The sequence below is a fragment of the Camarhynchus parvulus genome, chromosome 14, assembly GCF_901933205.1.
Source record: "Camarhynchus parvulus chromosome 14, STF_HiC, whole genome shotgun sequence".
Classification (NCBI taxonomy): domain Eukaryota; kingdom Metazoa; phylum Chordata; class Aves; order Passeriformes; family Thraupidae; genus Camarhynchus; species Camarhynchus parvulus.
Genome location: NC_044584.1, coordinates 11,556,971 through 11,580,255, shown reverse-complemented (window position 1 = coordinate 11,580,255; position 23,285 = coordinate 11,556,971). Strand labels below are relative to the sequence as shown.

Below are 23,285 nucleotides of genomic sequence, written 5' to 3'. Positions count from 1 at the left end.
TCAGCTTCTCCAGCTAACTCCCCATGCTGTATGTTAGGGGAAGGCAGAGCAGGATGTCAACCCCAGTCCCCTTGGGCTGGGTTATGGGGTTTGACATGGCACTGAATTCCTGTCCTTGATCCCAGCTGCAGCAAGGGGCTCCTGCTGTAATCCTGTTTGGGACAATTCCCACCCATGGGGTGCAGGGACACAGGCTGTCTCACCATGCACTCAGCATGTGCAGGAACCTCTGCTGTGGCACCCAAACACCTCCTCCTCCTTCCTGGGGAGGACTCTTCACACTCTTTCCTTGCTCCAGCATGAAGTCTAGTGGCTGGTCTTGCTACAGAGCAGACAAAACAGTAAAATTAAAAATTGCTCAGTTTTAAAACAACAACAACAAACATCCCACAACATTTAAAATCCAAAAGTTTATCACTGAAAAGTGAGAATTTCCAAGCACAGGCAGCAATGACAGTGTGTCTCAGGGAAATGTGATGTACCTCCCTTCTCCCATGCACACAAAGTGAGAGCTCTGCCCCCACTGCCAAAGCGTTTTGGTGACAGCAGAAGCTGGTGAGTCCTTGGGGTAACACCCAGCCTGAGTGAAACTGAGAGGCACAGGCTCTGACCTCCAGCAGTGTCTCTAATTGAGAAAGCCTGATACTGGGAAGTGGAAAGAATTGTTTTGTTTGCAAGAAAAAGACAATTCTGGCTGTCTCTCCTGAAAGAGGAGTATGTCTGCACATCTCTGCATCTGGCAGAATAAGCTGAACCAAGAGCAGTGTTCGTAAGATAATTGAAATTTGGTTACAGGCAGAGACAGACAAAGGTTAAAGACAGAATTTTAACAATATGTTGTACCTCACATACAAAACCAGGTGTGACACCCTGGCATCTGCTCACAGCGATCTCTGTCTCCTCCCAGACTGAGCCTGAACCCAACGGAACCAAACCCTGTAAATGTGTTCCTGCTAAAAGCACAGGAGAGAGCTGCAGCTACAGGGTTTCCATCAGTTAATCACACATTTGCTCTGTGCTGACCCACGTTAAAACCACCTTGGGATATGCAGGAAATTATTTTAGAAAAATGGCAATAAAATGGGGGAAAGTTGGGAGAAAATTGGGAGAAAATTGGGGAAATTTTGAAATAAAATGGGAATAAAATCGAGAAAAATTGGGGGAAATTGGGAAAAATTGGCGAAAAATTGGGTGGAAATTAGGAGAAAATTGGAGGAAAATTGGGGAAAAATGGATTTAAAAGGAGAAAATATGGGGGGAAATTGGAATAAAATTGGGGAAAATGTCAGAGAAAAATGAGGGAAAATTGGGGAAAAATTGGAAATAAAATGGGAAAAAAATTTGATTTAAATGGAGGAAAAAATGGGAAAAATTTGGAATAAAATTGGCAAAAATTGGGGGAAATATGGGGGAAAATGGGAATAAAATTGGGGAAATTGAGAGAAAATTGAAAGGAAATTGGGGGAAAAATTGGGGAAAGTGGGGGGAAAATGGGAATAAAATGGGGGAAAAATGGGAAAAAATTGGGAGAAAATTTGGGGGAATTATGGGGAAAAATTGGGGAAAAAATTGGATTTTAATGGAGAAAAAATGGGAAAATGGAATAAAATAAGGGAATATTGGATTTAAATGGAGAAAAAATGGGAAAAGTTGAATAGAATTGGGGGAAAATTTGGAGAAAAATGGGGGAAAATATGGGGGAAAATGGGAAAAAATTGGAAAAACTTGGAATAAATGGCAAAAAATTGGGGGGAAATTAGGAGAAAATTGGGGAGAAATTGGGGGAAAATGGCTTTAAATGGAAAAAATATGGGGGAAAATTGGAATAAAATTGGGGAAAATGGAGAAAAATGAGTGAAAATTGGGGAAAAATTCTATTTAAATGGAGAAAAAATGGGAAAAAATTTGGAATAAAATGGGGGGGAAATTGGGGAAAAATGGATTTAAATTGAGAAAATATAGGGGAAAATTGGAATAAAATTGGGGAAATATGGGGGGAAATGAGGGAAAAATGGGGAAAAATTGGAAATGAAATGTGGGGGAAATTGGATTTAAATGGAGAAAAAATGGGAAAAAATTGAATAGAATTGGGGAGAAATTCAGAGCAAAATGGGGAAAACTTGGGAATAAAATATGAAAAATTAGGAAAAAACCAGATTTAAATGGAGATAAAATGGGAAAAAATTAAATTCAAAAAAAGCTTTAAAACTAGAAAAATTCAAAATAAAAATGAAATTTAAAACCCTTAACATTTAAAAACAAAAATTAATTTAAAGAAATGAAAAAAAAAACCCTGTAAAGTGCTGTAAAGTGGAGTGCCGTAAAGTGCCGTAAAAGTTCCATAAAAGGGAGTGCCGTAAAGTGTGACTGTCGTAAAAGATGCCGTAGAGCGCAACTGTCGTAAAAGGTGTCGTAAAGTGCGACTGTCGCAAAACTGCCGTAAAGCGCGACTGTTGTAAAGCTGCCGTAAAAGCTCGACTGTCGTAAAGCTGCCGTGAAGCGCGACTGTCGTAAAAGGTACCGTAAAGCGCGACTGTCGCAAAATGTGTCGCACAACTGCTGTAATGCGCCACTGTCGTAAAGGCGGCCGTAAAGCGCGGCTGTCGTAAAACTGCTGTAAAGCGCAACTGTCGTAAAATTGCTGTAAAACGCGACTGTTGTAAAACATGCCGTGAAGCGCGACTGTCACAAAAGTGTCTGTACAGCGCAACTGTCATAAAACTGCCATAAAGTGCGACTGTCGTAAAAAGTGCCATAAAGCGCGACTTTGGTGGGGTGCACACTGGGGTGGCCAGAGTGCAGGTGCTGCAGGGCAGGCTCAAAGCAGAGCTTGGCTTTGCTTCCTCTTGCAGGGCTCTGGTATCGCTGTCACAACAGTTCCACAACACCCGGACCCTCAGCGCTGCCTCTGTGGGCCGGCGAGGCAGGAGCTCTGGGCCTCCATCTCCTGGCTCCTCTTCCACAGCATCCACTTGGACTCTCCACAGCCTCCCAGCCCAGCACAGCAGCAGGGCACTGCTTCTTTTGGTATTGAAAATGAAACGTGGGGTGTCTGGCTTCTGAACCCGTGTTTGCAGGGAGTGCTGATGGCTTTGGTGCTGGGGGTGGCTGGGTCAGCCCTGCTCCAGGCAGACACAGAAAGCAGCAGGTTCAGCACACTGAGGCGCTGTGAGCAGCTGATGGCTCTGCTGGGATGAGTCACTGCTGTTGATTCGGGCAGAGGCAAGAAAAACAGCCTGAATTGCACCAATTTAACATCCTCATCCTCAGCAATGGGCTATTAGCTCAGAGCAGAGCCCCATCCCATGCTCCCCCCCACCTCCTTTCAGTACAGCATCACTGAAATTTATTTTTCAGTGTCAGAAAAGTGATTTATTGACAGTGATTTATTTGGGTAACCAGCTTACATCGCTACCAGAGACATCACATACAAATGGATCACATCTGCATCAACAAAACACCTGGCACACTTTGACTTGATAATCTCCCCAGGCAATTTTGTTTAATGGCTGCTCAAACGTTGCTTTATGACCATGGGAAGGACAGGAGGAACCTGTAGAACACATGCTGGTCAGGATGGCTGTCAGTGGGCTGTTCTCCCAAAAGCATTCATCCCAAAAGAGAGTTTTGCTCAGGGTGAACCCCCAGGAGGTATTTCAGCCCGGCTGCAGCTGCAGCCAAACCACTGGTGGAGCTGCACCAAGTGCCAGCGGTGGGTGCTTCCCCAGGGGAGAAGGGATCACAGAGCACAAACCAGTCCCAGGGGATCAGAACATGCCACTGCAGTGTGGGTGGCAGCTCAGCCCCAGCCTGGTGTGGGAAGTGAGCTGTCAGGTTGCATTTCCTACATCCAGCCTCAGCAGCCACAACTACTCACTTATATTTTTCCAATAATTTCCATTTTCTCTTTTCCTTTTCAAAGGACCACAGATGAGCTATGTGGTCTCACACAAATGAAAAAGAAGGGCTGTCATTCCAACAAATAACCCCTACAGCTGCTGGTACCCTGGAGCTGTCAGAGCACAATGTGTTTTGAAAGAAATCATGCTGATGGATTTTGTGGGGATGGATGGATTGAGTCATGCTTAGCTCTGGATGGGGCTCACCAGAGAGGGATCAGATATTCTGCTTTCTGAAGATCATTTCTGAAACCTGTTGTGCCTGGTGGTAGTAGTTACCATCCAATCCTGGCCACACACAGACTAAACACTGTATATAAAATAGAATGGTCACTTGTTTGCAGCTTCTAAGCTCCATTTTTAAGCCCAGGAAAGGGCTCATTACGTGGCTCCAGATATTTCAGCATGCCCCTGAAGCAAACAGGTGGGCCTGAGACTTTCCATTTCAGTAAATAATTTTCAAACTCATAGAAAATCTTTACCTATGTTGGGCTGAAACACTAAAAAGCCACTTGAGTGTGTTGTTTGGAAGAAAGAGCTGCTGGTGTCCCAGTACACGGCGCGGTCCCTTGGATGCTCAGCTCGGGCTGGCAGGTGGCACCACGGTGACACCTCGGGCAGTGCTCGGGGCTCTCCCCTCGCACCCAGGGTCACTCGCAGGGTAAAGGGAGCAGCGGTAACAAGGCACAGAGCGGCAGAGCAGTGCCTGAGGGACATTTCCCCGGCCGTGGGCTCCGGGGCCAGGCGGCCGCGCCTCCCGATGTGCGCAGCCGGGAGATGGCAGCACGCTCTCACGGACGGGAACGCTCCTGGCAGCGGGGACAGCGGGCGGCGGCGGGGCGCCTCGGGGCGACAGTCAGTGACACACAGGCCCAGGGCGGCTGTGGCGGGGCTGCACAGCGGGGACCGTGCGGGGCAGGGACGGGGCCGCTGCTTCGTGCAGCCCCCGGTGCGGCCCCCGGTGCGGCCCCCGGTGCAGCCCCCGGTGCAGCCCCCGGTCCCCGCCGAGCAGCGGCACCCGCGGAGGACACGGCAGGAATCGTTTTGTGGACGCCTCATCCATTGGTGACACTGTCATCCCCTCTGGCCCTGAGCGGGTGATGGGCCAGGGTGTCACTGACCTGTTCTTCATCATCTGAGTGTTGTTTGGGGAAAAAAAAAATAATTTAACAGCATCCTTGGTCAAACTGTGCGTCTAGAATGAGTCTCCCTTCCGCTGTCCCTTGCACAGCAGCTGCCAGTGCCCCCAGTGCACACCGACCTGTTTGAGTGCCCCATCAGAGCTTGAGCAGAGAAACTCACAGAAAAACTTCAATATTAGTGTTTGCCTTTCCCCAAATAATAAATTCATCAGATTATTGCTTCCATTTGCTTTCCCCCCCCTACTCTATCCCTGTTTCTTGCCTGGCTTTGCTCTTTGGGGTGCATCCCCAGGAACCTGCTGTGCTCCAAGTGGCTCACTCCCATGGCACCCCGCCAGGCTGCTGCCACCACCTTCAGTCCCAACTTTGTAAACAGAAGAACCTGAAGGCTGTTTTTGGATGCAAGGCTGTGCTCTATAATCCCTGTGAAAACAGAAGGAACTAAGGGGGCAAAGAGCTGCAGGTCAATTCAGCGGGCAGAGCAGCCCACAGGAGGACAGGCTCAGGGTGGCTCAGGGTGACAGGCTCAGGGTGGCAGTGGTGCCCTGCCGTGGGTGACACGGGTGCCTGTCCCAGGGGAAGCTGCTGGGAGCAGAGCAGCCCAGCGGTGACAGGGCACGGCGGCTCTCCAGGAGCTCCCTGCATTAGGATAATCTCATCTGCCGTGCATTACGGTCCAAGTCCGGGCTGAGCATTTCCAGCGCCCCAGGGCCCATCTGGCAGGTCTGGAAAGCCCCAGCAGGGGAGCTGCTCTGGCTCTGAGATCTTTTTGTGCTCCGAGTCCAACCCAGCTCTTCGGGGTTGCCTTCCCAGTCTGATCACAACCCCACCCTAAGCAGCTGTGCATCATCAATAACAGATCCTGGCGGGAGAGGATGGCAGCAGTGGGAGCCGTGATTCATCCCCACGGCCCATAGCTCATACAACATATGGCATTTTCAGAAACCGGGGATGCCAGGAGGGACACACAGCACGTGCCAAACCAGGGAGGGTGGCAAGAGGCTCTCTTGATAACAAAGCTGGCACGTGGCTGCAGATGGGCTCCCAAATCCCTCTGTGCCTGGAGGAGACACGTGAAGGCCAGGATGGAGATGGTGGCTGTCCTGCATCCCAGCATCCCCCCTCGCACTGACCCACCTGTGTGAGCTGCACTGCTCACACCCAGCCTGCTCGACTTTCCAACGGGGAATGCAAGCCAGAAATACCCACAGAAAACCAAGCATCCTTTGGGAAACTGAGAGCAGATCCCATCTTGCCAAAAGTATTTGTGTAGCTCCTTCTCTTTTCCTGGATGGTCTCACTTCTCCTGAAACACCAAAGGTGATCTAGCCCAAACTACAGACTGTAAAGACATAAATCTAGAAGGAATTCCACTGCCATTAATGATGGTGTTGTGGGTTCATTCCAGCACAGACAAGGAAACTGCTGGAAAATTCAGACATATGCCCCAAATGGCATATAAATAATGAGATCTTTCAAAGGAGGATCCATGACTCATCCAAGAAGAAAAATGGGTCATTCACTACACTGAACTCTTCAAACAAAACAGCAGCTTTTTTTGGGTTTTCCCAGTTTAAACCAGAAAAATAGAGAAAGTAATGGGAGGGAAAATGTGGTGGTTGCAGCTGGCAGACAACATGAGCAGTGAGAGCCTACACTGGCATTTTGGGATTAAAAATCCCACCCTGACAGGGGCTCTGTGTCTTGTATGGCTGTTTCCTAAAACCAGGAGTGCAAGGACTGCCACATCCTTCATCAACACCTCACCCCTCTCCACCCAAAGCCACACACTCTCTAGTCCTTCCCCAAAAATTCACCAGTGCTTTCCCAAAAGTAACATCTTGGGGGTACCCAGGGTTCAAGGGACCAAAGCCACCAGCACCAGGATGCTTTGGGAGCCTGGAGGCTTTTGCCTTGGCAGTGATCCTGCAAGGGACATGCCTGCAGCAGGGAGCACCAAGGGGCCAGGACAATGTGCAATGATGGGTGAACTTGCTGTAGAAGCAGAACACAGCCAAAACCATCAAATCTGAGCAAGAATTTTCAGTGCCCAAACTGTGTTACTGCCAGGGTATGAGCTGCTCTGCCTCACCTGTGTAGATATGGGGCCCTAACACTGAAATCCCAGTTGGGCAGGTGCACATGGGGGATCAGAGGGATCATGTGCAAAGGGACACAGCCCCCAGCCCCCTCCTGCTGATCCCTTGATGGAGTCAGTGCAGAAAAAAAGGGCAGGTTGCAAAGTTGGCATTTAAGATGTCATTAGAGCTGTTAATCTTATTGCTATTGCTATATTATAATCACTTTCACAACCCATCTAAATCCAGGGCAGCTATCCATGCTGGATTATTACATTCATCATTTGCATTCAGCATTTATTTGGGATCATGATGTCATAAAATGCTTTGGAGATTAATAAAAGCCATGGCCCTTTCCTTTAAGCAGTTGCCCTCCACACTAATGAAATACCACATTTAATTGCTTTAACCTGTACTGCTGCTGTTTCCTTCCTCTCCCTCTGCCTGGATCTTCACATTCAGTGTCTGCTGGGTGCAGCCTGTGCTGTGCTATGAGGACAGAGGCAGCTGGCCATGATGGGGATGAGGTGCAGCAGCCTCTGTGCTCCACAGGGCACCTGTGCCAGCACTCTGAGCAGAGAGGGACCCCATGAAGGTCTTACATTCTCATGTGGACAAGCCCCTGATTTAATTATCTCAACAACACGAAAGGGGAGCTCATGGCAAGTGGCTTTTTGCCGCTATTGACAAGGAATGCTGAGCTCTTAAACAGCTGCTGGGTTGTGGGTCAAGTCACTTTCAGGAACCCAGGGTCATAGAGCCTACACAGCATCCAAATCAAATTAATTTTTCCTTCAGGATAAAAAGAGAAGCCTCTTCTCCAGCCACCTCTGAAAGTTCCAGCCAGCCCTGCAGCATTGTCCTTTCCCACTGCTCCACAGTTAGTGCCAGCTTTGCAATACCAAAACCCAGTGAGCATTTAATCTGAGCTGGTCTTGTTGCAAGTCTTGCACTCTGGAAGCAGAGGAGGGTGGTTATTCCCCTGTGAGCAGCACCACAGCCAGCCCATCTCAGCTGGTGGTGCTGCTCCTGGGCCCCTCCACTCGTGTGGCTCTCACCTCCTCCCCTGGACACTTGGGGACACAGTTAAATCTCCTGCCTTCCTACCCTGTGTCTGACTCTCAAGAACAGCCAGAGGAGGATATTTAGAGTTCTTTCCATGCAAGAAGAGAGCTTTCTGTCAAGCCTTCCCCCGTCCCAGCCTGAGTCTCCCATCACAAGTCACTCGGATTTTATGTTAACCCAAGCAATAGCACAAGTACAAATGATGTCAGAGGGGATGGGCAGAACAAGCACCCTCTTCCTAGGCCAGGGGTATGTTCCTGGGCATCTGTGGGAGGGATGCTGTCATAACACACCCACACTCCAGCAGAGTTCCCATTCAGAAATCTGCTCAACAACAGCACCGCTCGCTCCCTCACAGCCCTTGACAAACAGGGATTTGCTGGCGTCCTGACAAAGAGCTTCACAAACGAGGCAATCAGCAGCCCAGTATAATTTTCAAGAAATACAAATGAGCAAATATCTAGTTGCCATGGTAACCCTGAGAGCTGGACTAGACTTTTTTGGTGGATTCCCAAATACAGCTACATTTTGCCAGCACAGCAGGAGCGCGGTGCCCAGGACCCTGCTTGGGGACAGCAGCCAGGACTGCTGAGCAGCATCAGCTCTTTCAGCATCAGCCCAGAGCAGCCCTGTCCTCTCTGACCAGCTCCAGGCACTCACATGCACGGTGCCAGCTGTGGATCTTTTCTCTCACATCCCCTGTGCTCTGGCTCTGTGTCCTTCAAGGCTGACCAGCTCTCTGAGCAGGGACCGCAGTGGGAATTATGTTCCCGTCAGATCTGTGCTTTCCCTCTGATCAGCTCTGGCAATTTGCACCCAGGAGGGAAAGTTTCCAGCCAAGTTACTGAGCCCCAGCAAAGCAAAAGTGGTTAATGAAACACATAACACCCCTTTTAGGTGGCTGTGCTGCAGAGCTGTGCCAAACAGGGACAGGGGTATGGGCCCTCAGCCAGCTCTCCCCACCAAGGCAGTTTCCTCAGGAGGCCTGGAAATCCTTGGCCACAAAAGAGGAAGAGACTTTTGGGGTACCAAAAGGGAACAATCAAAAGCACAATGGGCCCTGGCATGGCATGGTTCCTGTGCTGAGCCAGCCCCATCCCAGGGCCCCCAGCCTGGAGGAGCTCGGGGCAGCTATGAGCCTCTCCGAGGGGATCTGGTGCTGCTGGAAGTTTCACTGAGCTTCTGCAATTAGTTCAGGTGCCATTACACAGCAGCAGCTTGCAGGCTGTATAAATGCAGCCTGATTCGTGCCTCTCTCAGGAGGCATGGCTGCTGCAGCCGAGCCCTCACACTGCCCAGAAGGAGATCCAAGTCCCAGCAGGTTTGTCCCCACCGGCTCCCACTGTCCTGCTCATTCCCTGAGCAGCAGGGAGCAGATGGCATCAGGTGGGATGGGAAACCCTCCTGCAGAACAGCAGGAACACCTCAGCTAAGCCAACATCCACTGGGACCCACATAGCACAAACCCTGCTCACCTTCCCCATGCCCCACTGCTCCATCTCTCCCTGCTGCAGACATTTGGGATGTGCTAAAGCTGTGGGATTTAACACTAACCCCACTGCACAGATGGGTAATGTCATTTATCACAGGGCTTTGTGGCTTGGGGTTTTTGGTGAGGGGGCTCACTCTTGCAGCCAGTCTGTAATGTTCTCTCTGAGCTGCTCAAAGCATGGTTTTGGTCCCGAGATATTTTTGTTCTCTGTCAAAGGGAACCACTCTGCGGCATCCTGGCCTCAGGGCAGGAGCTGAGCCACTGCTCAGGCAATTAAATCCAAGGGAAATGCACAAGAAAAAGCTCATGATTCAGCCGTGCAGCCCTTATTCTCCAGTCATTTATGGGAGAAAAAAATCTTAAGTGAATTAATAGAGGAAAGGACAGCCCAGCCCAGCCCAGGCAGGCATCGGAGCAGTCAAGATAATCACCGGGGAGGAAAATCCTCACCAGGCTGTGCCAGGGCAGCACCAGCGTGCCCACAAGCTGTGACATCCATGTCCTGTGTCACAGCATCCAGCAGCACGTCTCAGGTAACAATCAGAGTAGGAATAAAAGGAATCAAAGGGTCAGAGGTGCAGGCAGGACCATCCCTCCCCACTGCCATGCCAGGGCTGGGGGCAATATTGGCTCTACAGCTCAGAAATGGGGTACAAGGAGGGTAAGGACTATTTTGATTCGCTCCCAGGCCACATCACACACTGTTCACACTTACTCCAGCCTTCATGCATTACAAAAGAATGTGTTCAACCCCTAGGAAAATCAGTGTCATAAAAATACCCTCGGGAACCAGTCACTTGCAAGTGATGTGCAGGAAAGGTGTCAGAGAGTCCTGCGGCTGCCAGGTTTCCCATTGCCTGCACCACAGAGCGAGTCAGGAGGGAGAAATTCAAGATAACAAGGGAGTGAGGGGTTATGGGACACAGAGAACAGAAAAATAAAGAAGTTTAGCCTGGAATCTGGAGCTGCTCCAGGCCATGCAGAGTCTGGAACCGTCCATGCCGAGAGGAAGGGCGTGGCCCATCTTTCATCAAGCCAGATCCACTAGAAGTTCATTAAGGAGGTGAAAACTCCTGTTGTTTTCTGAATTTTATTTGATTACTGTGAAACAGAAGACACTGGCAAGGACAGAGGGTTGATTTTTAAGTTAAGACCCTGGAGCCAAAGGAGAAAGACAGGGGGGTTGGGAAACAAAGCCCCTATTAACTTTGGTCCTGACTTTCAGGTCATGCATGTTCAGTTCTTTTTACCTGGAAATGAAGATGTTAATTGGAGGTGACAGCTTTCATTGGGCTCCCCATGAGCAATATTTTGAACCACAGTAGGGCCCAGATCTTCAAACACTTTCCCAAGGGAAGGTTTTAACCTTTCTTTTGAAACATCTCATACCACTTGCAGGGAAAAAAGACAGTTGTTGGCTCGAGGCATACCAATCCCCAGCCGTGATGGACTCCCAGCTCCTCTGGACAGGAGGCACAGCAGGAACAGGGAAAAACAGACTGGGGAGGGGCAGCCTGGAGCCAGCACCGTGCAGCAGCATCTCCCTGTTGGTGTCTGTCCATCCAGCCCCAGCCCTGCCCTTGGGACAGGCTGGGGCAGGGCCAGCCCCAGGGGACACTGGGCTGTGCTGTCCCCGCTCCTGTGCTGTGACAGCTCCAGCACAGAGCCAGGAGCTCATCACACATCCCCTGCTCCACACTTGGCTCTCCAAAGCCTTTTCTGCCACAGACCACATCAGCTTTATCCGCCTTGCTGCATCCAAAAACTTTCTTTTTAAACAGCTGGTTTCTTCACACACTGTTGTCATCCATACGTAATTTATCATTTTCAGGTGAAACAAAAGCCTCTAGAAAACACATCCAATGCTGAAATCCAGAACTGAAGACTACACAAATGGCTGACTTTCCATATAAATATATGAATGGTGTGTATATTAATTTTAAAAATAAAATAAAAATAATATAGTTTGATTTATATGTATTATCCATTTATATATATGTATATAACAACATCAGGGATGGCAGTACTTTCTTATTTTAGAAACTTTTTCCAGCACACACATTCCACTTACAACACCATTATTACCCCTACGAAATTTTCCAGTTTCTTTGCAAGTGGAAACATCTCAGCTGAAAGCTCCACTGCCATCTGAGGAAGCAGTTCCAAGCTCCCAGAGGAGCCTCAGCTACTGCCCTCAATGGCACCCAGTGTGGTCACTCTGGAAAGGCTTCATTTTGGAATGTTGTATTTCTAAGATGATGGCACCAAGGGGGACTAGAAAATTTTATGGCAATGCTTTACTCATCTTTGCAGGCAGCAGCTGAGATGGGTCAGACCCTGTGGCTTTGCCAGAGCAGGGGCAAAGGGACTTATGGCTCCCAGGAGCCCCTCTGGGGGCCCCTCTGCTCAGGGCTGCCTGCAAAGCCACCTGGGTGCTACAGGGCTGTGAGGGATCAGAATTCACAGCTCGGGATCCCTGGGGAGCACTGGATTTACTGTGCCTGACTGGCTCCAGCAGTGCCCTTGGAGCTGTGTCCCCTAAGGAGGAGCCTGGTTTTCCCTCAATAGTGCTGCCTTTCCCTTGGGTCCTGGCACCAGCACAGCCCCACTTACACCCAAACCCTGCAAATCCATCCTTGTCCAAGCAGGAGTGTCCCATCTCCAAACACAGAGCAGTTCAAACAAGGCACAGGAGCTGCCACAACCACACATACCTCCCCAAAAACATTTACCTGGGAGACAGAAATACTTCTGTGGTGCCCGTGCAGCAGAGCACATCAGCAAGGACTTAGGGAGAAAACATCACCCCACTAGGACATGGGGCTGCAGCAAACTCTGCAAGCTCTCCCCAGCCAGGACTGGGCGGTGAGTCTGGGCTGGCCCCCAGCTGGTGTGTGTCAGCCCTCACCTGCCCTCCAGCTGACCCAGGGCTCTCCAAGCAGCCAGGGCCAAGTCCCTGCTCAGGGATGCGCCGGGCTCTGGGCACTGCCTGGCCCCCCACACCCTCCATGGTGCCTCTGTGCTTGCTGGGGGCCAGGCAAAGGGCAGGGTGAGCACACAGGCTGCCCCACACACCCCAAAAAACAGTCAGGGTCTATAAAATAAACTTTCCTAGGCATCTGCTTCCCTCCAACACACAGAGCAGGTTGGGGAAAAAACAACTTCTTTCACATGAAACCCCAAGCCCCCAGGGAATCACTGCTACTCCAGAGCAAGAAAGACAGTGGAGCCTCCACCTGCTGTTTGCAGTTTATTTTAGCAGAGAGAAAAAGAACGTGGACAAGAGGCATTTTGCATAACTTAACAGAAAAGAACGCTTTTCCTCCACTCTTCACAGATCAACAGGCAGAAGCATTTCCTACACACGGCTATTTTCGGGTGCTAACAGTTTGGTGTACTGGTAAAATCACGGGTTTCCTCTAACACGCTGTGATGGTTGATCTGAAATCCAAAGCCAGATTCGGGCTTGGGGGCTCCTCTGCTGTTGAATGCAGCTCCTGTCAGTGCTGAGTGCCAGGCTCATCCCCACCATCCTCCAGCAGGGATTCTGCAGCCAGGGACTGGCTGGGGATCCAGGCAGCTCCACGGCTCTGCCAGCCCATGCCATGTCCTGACTGCTGTAGCTCAGCACAGCTGGAGAGGTGACCCAGAATGAAGGGGGTGTGGGCAGCACCAGCAGCCTCAGTCCAGGGCCAGGGAGGGGATCTTGCACACAAAGGGGAAGGCTCTGCCACAGGCGTTGTCATTCCAGGAGCGCAGTGCTACCCTCCAAAAAAACACAAGGCATTAGCTGAAAAAAGGCAAAAGGAGGGAACCATGCACTGCCCTTGGGACCAGGACCTCCTGCCACTGTGGGAGGCTTTCCCTGGACGTGCTCCCATTTGTGCCACTCACTGTCATGCTTCCTCCCTGCATCCTCACCTGGGGGATGTGAGAGGGGAGGCCAGACCCCAGCTTGGACTTGGTAGTGGAGGGGCAGCTGCAAACACAGCCCTGGCCCCCCAAATGATCCATGGGCTGCCCATGGACAGACATTTAGGTACATCTGGGGGGCCTGGACACATCTGACTGGTCTCACCGGCAGGGAGGGTGTGAAAAGGGATTTTTGCACAGGCAGCATCTTGTCCCAGTTCAGCAAGATGTCCTGGCCCAAGTATGGGAGAGATAAGCTGGCAAAACATGAGTGTTCCCATAGGTTTCCCATGGGGGAGGGGAAACAGGGAAATTCGACCTTTGACTAAATTTGGTAATTCTTCAAGGCAGCTGATACTTCTGCCCTGCTGCTACTATGGGAGAGGGAGATGGGAGCAGAGGGAAAATCAGTATGTATGCATGTAAAGAAAACAAAGAACATAATACTAAAAAATTAAAATGCAAATCCTCTGCCTGCCAGCAACCTCTTCAGAAAAGCAGGAGCCACGGTGGATTGAATTTATTGCCACACAAATAACAGTGAGGGTGCCCTGGGTGCTCACCACTGCTGTGTCTGTACCAGATCTGCACGCAGTCCTCCTCCTCGGGGATGGAGTGGATCCCATCGTCAGGCTGGCTGCCATCCCAGTACTGGTAGTCGTAGGAGGAGCCATCTGTCCACTCAAAGTGACCCTCCTGACATGAGGCCAGCAGAGAGGGGCTGTCACCACAGAGCTGTGACTGCAGAGGGTGGGAGGCCACCCCCATGTAGTCCCCACCCCCATTCCCAGCGCCACACAGCCCAGGGACACCGACAGACACCACTCAGCAAAGTCCAAACAGCATGTTTGGGTTTTACAACTGGAAACTTGCCAAAAACAGCCCCTCACAATTTTCTCACCAGGGGAAGCCCAGAAATCAAATCTATATATTTTTAACACCCCCACCCAGTTCTACATTCCTTTTCCTTTTCCATTCCTTTTCCAATATCTACAAAAAAATTGCTGACATGAGACTGTTCTCCTGATGGTCTCCATTTTTCTTTCTAACATATTAGACTACATATTTCCAACATGTCAGCTTCCAAAAGTCACGGAGTAGCACAAGAGAGCAATGGAGCTCGGTGGTTTTTAACACTGAAGACCTTTTCAGTTTATTTGCTCTTCTTGGACCAGCAGTACAATACTCTTTCTATTAATCCTCTAATAAAATGTGATATGAGTAATTATTGGTTAATCTATTAATTCTAGTAACATTTCTCTTTTAAAAGCAGACTGGAACGGGTGAAATAACAAGTTTCTCCACGTGCTGCACCACAGACTCTATGCCACCTCCTGATTAAAGGGGTAGAAGGAGCAAAGAAGAAAACCAAGTGACTTTCCAGAAGGAAAACACAGAGAGGTGAATTTTCCAAAGCCTTATCCCACAGGATTCCAGGGAGCTCCCACCTGCCGTAGGTCGTTGAGTCCTGTCCAGATGTCGGTGGGGATGCCGGGCACGCGGCTGTTCACCAGGTCGTACACAAAGACGTTTTCTTGCCAGCTGGTAAAACAGAGCAATCAAGAGGATATGTCAGCAAATGGTCAGGCTTGGTGTCCCTAGGCACTCACCCTACCACAGGACCCGTGGGCAAATGGGTTCCCTGCTCCTTGCTGCTGGTGGTTACTTTCCCAGGTCTGTGCAAGAGGAGTGTGGTATTGGTGAGAGGTGGGGGGAGGGAGTAGGGAAAAAAGCCTGTGTAATCATGTTGTACTTTTTTCTATCCCTTTTTCAACAGTAAAACACCACAGTTTAGGGAAATTTAAGGAATACTATGCCAGTTTTCCTGCCAGTCCAGGAAAGGCATTTATTCTCTATATTGCCTTTGTGTGACCTGTGCATCAGCCTTGACTGGGCCGCTGCTGCGGAGGGATGTGTGGGCTGGAGCACGAGCCTGCAGCTGACACAGAGGCTGTGATGTGGGAATGGGACTTTGCCCCCAGTTTCCTTCCTCCCCAGGCTGTGTCAGGTGGGATGATGTTTCCGCACAGCTCACCTGTGGATGGAGGCCAGCTTGGCTGACCGGATGCCGATGGAGAACTCAGCGCAGTAGAGGTCGGCTTCAGCCCAGGTTTTGTTGATGGGGAAGTAGCGGTAGCAGTGCCCTTCGTACTCTGTCCAGAACAGTGGGCAGGAGTAGGCATGGACAGGCTCAGGCATGGCTGGGGGCAGAGCACAGGACATCCAGCAGCTGGTGATGAGACAGCTTGGCCAGGAAGCTGAGCAGGTGATGGAGGCAGCAGTGCCAGCTCTGCTCTCCCACCTCACCCAGGCAAATAACGACCAAACACATCCAGGGAAAACCCATCTGCTGCAGGAGCCATGCAAAAGTTTGCAGAAGTCAAAACACGTTTTAAACAAGTTGTGGGTTCCTCAGTTTCAGCATCTGCCTAAACCAGGAAGGACACTCCAAGCTAGCATGACATCATTTTAGCCAGAGGATGCTTAAAATAAAAGCACTGACATTTGCTACTGGGGAAACCAAGATAAGGGCTCCTCTTGTCTCTATCAGCAGCACTGGAGCCACTGTGCTGGGACGGGAGCTGACAGCCAGGACTGTGGGGTTATGGCCGTGTTCTGCCCTCCTGCAAGGACAGCCTGCACCTCCTCCTCCCAGGGGAACCCCCCTCCATGCCCTGTCCCTCGATGCAGCCATGCACATAGGCACAGGATCCCAGCCCAGGAGCAGCCAGCGAGGCGCGTGTGCTGCCGGTGGTGCCAGCCTATCCAACAGATATCCCACCACAGATAACAGCCTATCCAACAGATAACAGCCTATCCAACATGTATCCCACCACAGCTAACAGCCTGTCCCAGAGCTAACAGCCTATCCAACAGATATCCCACCACAGATAACAGCCTATCCAACAGATAACAGCCTATCCAACAGATATCCCACCAACAGATAACAGCCAGGCCATGCTGCTGCTCCTCCTCCCCTGCTGCTTTTCAGCACAGTGGGGAAGTTGTCCCAGAAGAGGCCCCCGTGGGGGCAGGATGTCCTTTTGGAGCCTTTGGAGTTGCCGCTGTCTAAACACAGCAGTGGCATTAACACGTTGCTCCAACCTCCTCCATGTTCTGCTCCCCCTCGTGTGGGGCGGATGCAGCACTCAGGACCCTCAGGTCTTGGGGCACACAGACTTAACTCTCAGCTGCTGGTTTGTGAATGTGGGGGAATTGCCAGCCCCCCTGAGGCAGTTCCCACATCCCCAGGGAGCTGTGGTTGGGTCAGTGCTGCTGTGGAGTGGGCAGTGGGCAGGCTGGGCGTGCAGGGGGTGAGGGCAGACGTCAGATGCCATCAGACCATCCAAGCAGGTAACAGCCCCGAGCCCAGAGAGGTCAGGGAGGTGCCTCCAGCACTGAGGGGCCCGGGGAATGGCTTTCCCTGAGGGAAGAGCAAAACTGCCAGCAGCAGCAAGGGATGTGGCAAAGGAAGCAACAGCACAGAGAAAAAGAGAGGCAAGGTGAATCCAAAGCAGCTGTGTGAGCATTCATAGAGCCAAATCATTCCCTATGCCAATGCTGGCAGCTCTGGGTGATAATTGCATCTTTCATCAGCTCTTTCCACATGGGGATCTCTGAGTATTCTACAAACAGCCACCAGCCAGCCCACGGGGTCCCTGCTGTCACATCCCCTCCAGGTGACAAACCACAAATGCAGAGAGTCTTTTTTTTCTCCTGAGCATGGCCAAATCAAGTGCCAAGCCCTGTGGGGCTGTCACCCCATCAACCTGCCTTGGGACCCCCGGGCACCCCTCCAGAGGAGCTGAGACTGGGGGCAGCTCTGCACTCAACAGCAACAAACCCTTGAGGGGTTCAAGGGGCTCTCCCATCCTCAGCAGCACCAATTATGGGCTGTGGAGGATAAAAGATAAGGCCTGGAAAAGCAAAATAGCTTTTGGAGAGGGTGGGTAAGATAAAGACAGCTCAGCAGCAAGGCAGAGTTCAGTTCTCTGATTCACACCCGGCCATAACTGCACTGGGAAAATCCTTAGAACAGCCCTAGGAGATGCAAATTTCTTCAGTGTAGCAACAGAGCAGGACCAGGAACTCCAAAAGCTGATGTGATTCCTGGAGCCAAGCCCGCCTCCCCTCACGATGCTGGCCGGGGTTCCCTGTCTCCACCAAAACCAAAGCAGAACAAGGGTCAAACCTTCAGCATGAGGCTTCAGCTTTACCACCAGCTCACAGGTGAGGCATGTACCCCCAGAAAGGACAGGGCTGGGACCTGGTCCTGGCTTGCAGAGACTCGGGGCTGCTGTTCCTTCCTGCCAAGGACAGCTCAGAGGTCTGTGCCAGACAAGGCACCACCAGCTGTTCCAGCAATTGGGGTTTTATTGTAGTGCCTTGACAAAATCCTCACCTCTGGCAGCATGGTGGCAAAATTCACAGGCTTCACCCAGCAGCATCCCCAGCAAACAGAGCCTTCACTCCCCAGTGCTAATTGCAGTGGGTGTCCCACTGCCCTGCCTCAAAGCCAGGCACCCCAATTCCAGGGAAAACCACCCTCATGTTTGCTCAGAGCAGCTGAGAGCAAGTCAGAAATTGAGACAGCCCTGCTTTGTTATTCCATACTGGTTCCCATTAGGTAGCATTAATTTGATGAGCTTCAGTGAACCAGAGGTGCCTGAAGGAATTTAAGGTTAAATATACCAAAAAGGAAAATATGGGAGGTCAGCTTTTAATTAGCATCTTTTCTGTTAGGTCAGGATCAGAGGCTTTGTCTGTCTCTTTGGAGGAGAACTACTGGTCCCAGTTTATCAGGCAGGAACAATTAGGGGAGCTGCTTTATCTGAAATATTTGTAGCAGAAAAACCATAAGAAATCTGATGTAGGGTTGTGAGTATAGGGGCCTACTCATGGCTCTGCAGGAAAGCCTCACAACCCGAGCCAGCAGCTGTGTGTGGTATTTTGATCTAGAAGGTGACAGGGGAAGCATTTGGGGGCTTTTTAGATCAAATCCTCGCTTTTAAGGAAAGTGAGAATTGGGTCTAAATGACCAGCAAAACATCAGCTCCTCCACACAGGGCAGGATCAGCACAGCCAGTACCTGCAGCACTGGGGTTCCTGCCAACCCCCAGTCACTCCATCCATTTGTCCCCAAATTCCTGGTGAAAAATGTCTGCAAGGATCAAGAATCCTTTATCCCTTTTTTTTTTTTTTTTTTATTTACAATGCAGCAGTTTTAAGGGCAGGACCATGTTTTAAAGCAGCTCCAGCCAAATAAATGTCCAGACTTGGCTGAGGATAAGATTCAGATCAAGCAGCTGTTACTAACTCAGAAAAGCTGGAAAACAAATATTTGGGGTCAGAAATAAAGTTTTGTGCTCTCTGCATTTGCCTCAGTGCCAAATTAGAGTCTTTCTATTTATTTACTAGCTGAGCCCCACTGTAGAACTACCAGGAAAATCACTTTTCAAAATCTTACAGAAGCTGGCACTGCTCTGCCAAAAAAGTTTCCCTTCCCCAGCTGGCCTATTTCCAACTATAAATAATTAACTGAGAAAATCCTAGCCAGTTTCACAAGGGTTTCTCTTCATTTCAGGATGCTACTGGGGAAAAAACCCTACCACCAGCTGAATGGCTCCCCTGGACTCAGCTGGTGAAGAGCAGGTTTGCCTCTGAAAACTTCATCCCAAGGAGCAATAATGCCTCACTTGCAGGGATCTGCAGGTCTGAGATGTGAAATCTGAGGCTAGGAAAAGGTTGGCAAGAGATGCCCAGGCAAGGAGGGCTCCTGAGGGCTGCAGCATCAGAGGGTTTTGGACAGCAGACCAGCTCAGGTCAGTGCTGGCAGCAGATGCTCTTCTTGTTGCAGAGAATCAAAGAACTCCATGTAATCAACAGCTGACAGCTTTCCTCAGATCTCAGAGGTGCTAGGAGACACCCCTTGGCACATCCACAAGCTAATGCTGCCATCTGACCTGAGAAGGCAAGTGAACCTTTTCAGCTCTTGGCCAGCAGCTGCGTTTGGAGAGCGCCCATCAACACCCCAAAGGCTCTTCTGAAATCCATGTCAACAGAGAGGAGCTGAGGAGATCCTGTCATGGGGAAGTCTGGGGCCTGCCCAGGGCAGAGCCCCTCCACCAGGATCCAGGGCTGTGGTGGTGACAGTGAGGGATGGGCAGCAGTCCCAGCTGGCAGAGCTGGGGCTCAGGACCAGCGTCCTGGAGCTCACCAAGTCACCCCTGCAGCAGCACTGCTGGAGCTGTGGGGAGCTGGAAGGGCTGGGTGAGACAGCAGGGCTGGGACAGGGGACCCCCAGAACCCACCCCCAGGATGACTCCAGCAGAAACTGCCTGTGGCTAAGCCGGGGGTGCCAGCTGAGCCAGAGATCCATCCCACCACATCCTCCTTATTGAGCAAACCCACAGAAAAAGCATTTAAACAGGGGGTTGGAGGGCAGGAGCATCTGGCAGGAACTAAGACGGTGCTGTTGTGTGATGTTGGGGTGCCTCCACTCACCCATGGCTTTAGAAGCAACTCCTGAAGCCCTGACATTCCAGCCACCATGGGCAAACAATGCCACCCTCATGTTACTTGCAATATTTGTTTTTCATTAACAGATGAAAGAGTCTCACACTGAGCATCCACCTTTGAAGGATGTGATCAGGGGAGGGACCTTGGTCTCTGTATCTGAGGTTGTGTGGAGCTGCAGGGGAAGGTATATCCACTGATGGACAGGAATCCCACACTGGGCAGTATTTTACACACCCTGAAGTGTTTTTAAGGCACATGTCACAAAGTTTTCAAGTAAAATATTAAACATCAGATGAAGCACATTGGGAGGGACATCCTCTCACACCAAGGGCATTGCTTTGTAAAATTCTTTAATAAAACCAAGCTGGTTTTACAGTTTCAAATCCTCTGTATGTTTGGAGCTGTGAGGCTACAGCCAATACCAGCAGCAACGCTCTTGCAGCTGGCACTGACAGATAGAAGTTATCATGCAGAGTTTTTTCCTCTTTAATTAGTTTTGGCAAAGCTCCCATGGATTAGGCGTCTGGCAGGAAAGCCAGGCTTGTATCGATCCCTTTTCTCACGATCTCACCAAACAGCACTTAAGGAATCCCTTTCCACTCACGGTCCCAGTAAACCTAACAGGGCTCAAGCAAACTTGCTGCAGCAACTCCCACTTGCACTGACACCGTGGAAAAATCTGGAAGAAACCCAAGTGACATTCAGCAATCAGCAGCGGCTCGGAGCAAAGAGGGGAATACGGGAGAATCCCGTGTTTGTTTCACACGCAGTAAGTGTGAATAAAAGAGGAGCCTGTCCTGCTGGTCTGCATGGCCACAGCCCTGCACCCTCCGTGAGTGTGCAACGATTCCTGCCACAGCCCTGCACCCTCCGTGTGCCTCATTCCTGCCACAGCCCTGCACCCTGCATGAGTGTGCAACGATTCCTGCCACAGCCCTGCACCCTCCGTGTGCCTCATTCCTGCCACAGCCCTGCACCCTGCATGAGTGTGCAATGATTCCTGCCACAGCCCTGCACCCTGCATGAGTGTGCCTCATTTCTGCCACAGCCCTGCACCCTGCATGAGTGTGCAATGATTCCTGCCACAGCCCTGCACCCTGCATGAGTGTGCCTCATTTCTGCCGCATTCCTCACACCGGTCCCACGGCAGGGCACGGCCCCGAGCGGCGGCAGCGGCGTTGGCAAAGGCCGAAGAGCTGACCTGGCACACAGAGACACAGCCAGCCCAGAGACCTCTGGCATCCCGAAGCAAGGACCGGGACTGCCTTTGGCACGAACCCATGGTGAAGAAGAAAGTTGATTTCAAGGAAAGTCAGGGATTTCTGGAGCAGGGGGAAGCCAGCTGCCGGCCCTGCGGGAGGCACACGCTCCTTCCCTGCCCCACCGTGCCCGATGAAGTCCCGGCGGCCGGCGCCGAGCACTCACCTTGGCTGATCTTGATGTTGGTCTGGGGGAAGGCCTGCGCGGCCAGCAGGGCGGCGGCGAGCAGCGCGCACAGCGCCCGCCCGCGGCCCATGGCCGGAGCCGCGGGGCCCGGGGGTCGCGCAGGGCTCAGGGGGTCCCGCCGGGTGCGGGTCCCGCCGAGCTCCGGCCGGCCTGGGGGCCCTCCGGGAGCTGGGGTCGCTCTCGGCCCGGGCCCCGCGGGTTCTGGGGCGGCCGCCGGGCGGGGCGGATATAGGGGCCGCGCTGCCCCCTCCCCCGAGCGGCGGCTCCTCCGCAGCCCGCCCCCGGCCCCGCTCCGCGCATCCGAGGGGACCCGCACCCTCAGCGCTGCCCAGCCCGCCCCCGGCCCCGCTCAGTGCATCCCGGACGGACCCGCACCCTCAGCGCTGCCCAGCCCGCCCCCGGCCCCGCTCAGTGCATCCCGGACGGACCCGCACCCTCAGCGCTGCCCAGCCCGCCCCCGGCCCCGCTCAGTGCATCCCGGACGGACCCGCACCCTCAGCGCTGCCCAGCTCGCCCCCGGCCCCGCTCCGCGCATCCCAGACGGGGCCGAGGCCGGCGCCGGGGTCCGTGCGCTGCCCCAGCCCGGCTCGGGCGCACGCTGCCCCCACAGCGTTATTGTCACCCCCCTCAGCCGCAGAGGAGTAAGGACATCATCCCTGCTCGGCCCCCCAGGTGCAGCCCCAGGCGGTGTTTGGTGTCCCCATCCCGCGGCACCCCTCGGACAGCCCGTCACCTCGGGGGTGACAGACGGGACCCCGCTGCACACCGGGGAGCGGCGGCTGCGGCAGCGAACACCCGGGGAGGGACGCAGGGAAAGGCTCCCAGGGCTGCAGGGCAGTGGGTTTATTAACACGTCAGTGCCCCATTGTGTGGTGCCTTTTGGTTTGGTTTGGTTCGGTTCGGTTTCGTTTGGTTTGGGGAGTGGGGTTTGTTGGTTTTTCTCCCATGTTTGGTTTGGGATTTTTTCCCAGAGCAAGGCAATGCGCTGACACACTTAAACAGCCTGGAAGAAGGATCCCCCAGCTGTGCCCGGGGCTCCGAGGCTATTTCAGGAATTCGCTCTGTGCCCATCTGCCAGGTCCGTGCTGGGTCCATGCCGTTATGCAGCAGAAAACCTGATATGATACAGCAGTCTGTACCAATATAATCCAGCATGTCTCCTTCCTGTGGTCAACATTTTGTTAGACATAAACTTCAGATTTTTAAAAACACTGTATAAAATCCTTTTCTAACTGTTGCACTCCTAAGGGAAATAGTACAGACGCAAATATGATACAATTTCATGGTCCTGTTCAATTTCCAATTTATGCCCTAAATCAGCACTGAAGGAACTGCTTAGGAACATTCTCAATGCTGTTCCCTTATTATTATTAGCTACAGATTAAAATTTTCAGCATTTTTGACCCATTTTTAGAGATTCAAGTATAAACAATTTGGGGTGACACCAAGCTTTCAGTACAGTAAAGCATCCAGACTTACTCCAGGGACAGTAACTCATTCAATCAACTTTTCTATATTAAGTTTTTCATATTAAATAAAGGCTTTTAAGAACACCTCCCCCCTTCCATACATTCATAAGAAATTATCTGGCTCAAGGAAAAGCCCATAGCTACAGCAGAACACTAAAAATGAAGGAATTTGGATTATTAGAAGTCAAGACATGCCTCTTCCCTTCTTTCCTGTGTGCCATCCTCAGAAAAAGCCAATGTTATAAACAACTTTTAGCAAACTA

At 51.5% G+C, this 23,285-nt stretch overlaps 1 protein-coding gene across 2 annotated transcripts; it reads right to left on the bottom strand.

Annotated features, from left to right (window-relative positions):
- Positions 1-12,920: 12,920 nt before the first annotated feature.
- CLEC19A (C-type lectin domain containing 19A) lies at positions 12,921-21,737 on the bottom strand. 2 transcript variants are annotated; one of them, XM_030958302.1, is made up of 5 exons: positions 21,533-21,737; positions 15,624-15,789; positions 15,037-15,130; positions 14,152-14,284; positions 12,921-13,442 (listed from the first exon to the last, which is right to left on the bottom strand). In XM_030958302.1, the coding sequence occupies exons 1-5, from the start codon at positions 21,621-21,623 to the stop codon at positions 13,438-13,440; spliced, it is 489 nt and encodes a 162-aa protein (XP_030814162.1). In that variant the 5' UTR covers positions 21,624-21,737; the 3' UTR covers positions 12,921-13,437. The 2 variants fall into 2 exon arrangements, with proteins under 2 accessions (XP_030814162.1, XP_030814161.1); XM_030958301.1 differs by having other exon boundaries at positions 12,921-13,437.
- Positions 21,738-23,285: the final 1,548 nt, after the last annotated feature.

What these genes read in the sequence shown, in the direction of transcription:
- CLEC19A (XM_030958301.1), bottom strand. Translation starts at nt 21,623, where the DNA reads ATGGGCCGCGGGCGGGCGCTGTGCGCGCTGCTCGCCGCCGCCCTGCTG. An exon ending in CAACATCAAGATCAGCCAAG is followed by an intron (nt 15,790 to 21,532) that starts GTGAGTGCTCGG and finishes CTCTGCCCCCAG; the next exon opens with CCATGCCTGAGCCTGTCCAT. An exon ending in GACTCAACGACCTACGGCAG is followed by an intron (nt 14,285 to 15,036) that starts GTGGGAGCTCCC and finishes GCCTCATGTCAG; the next exon opens with GAGGGTCACTTTGAGTGGAC.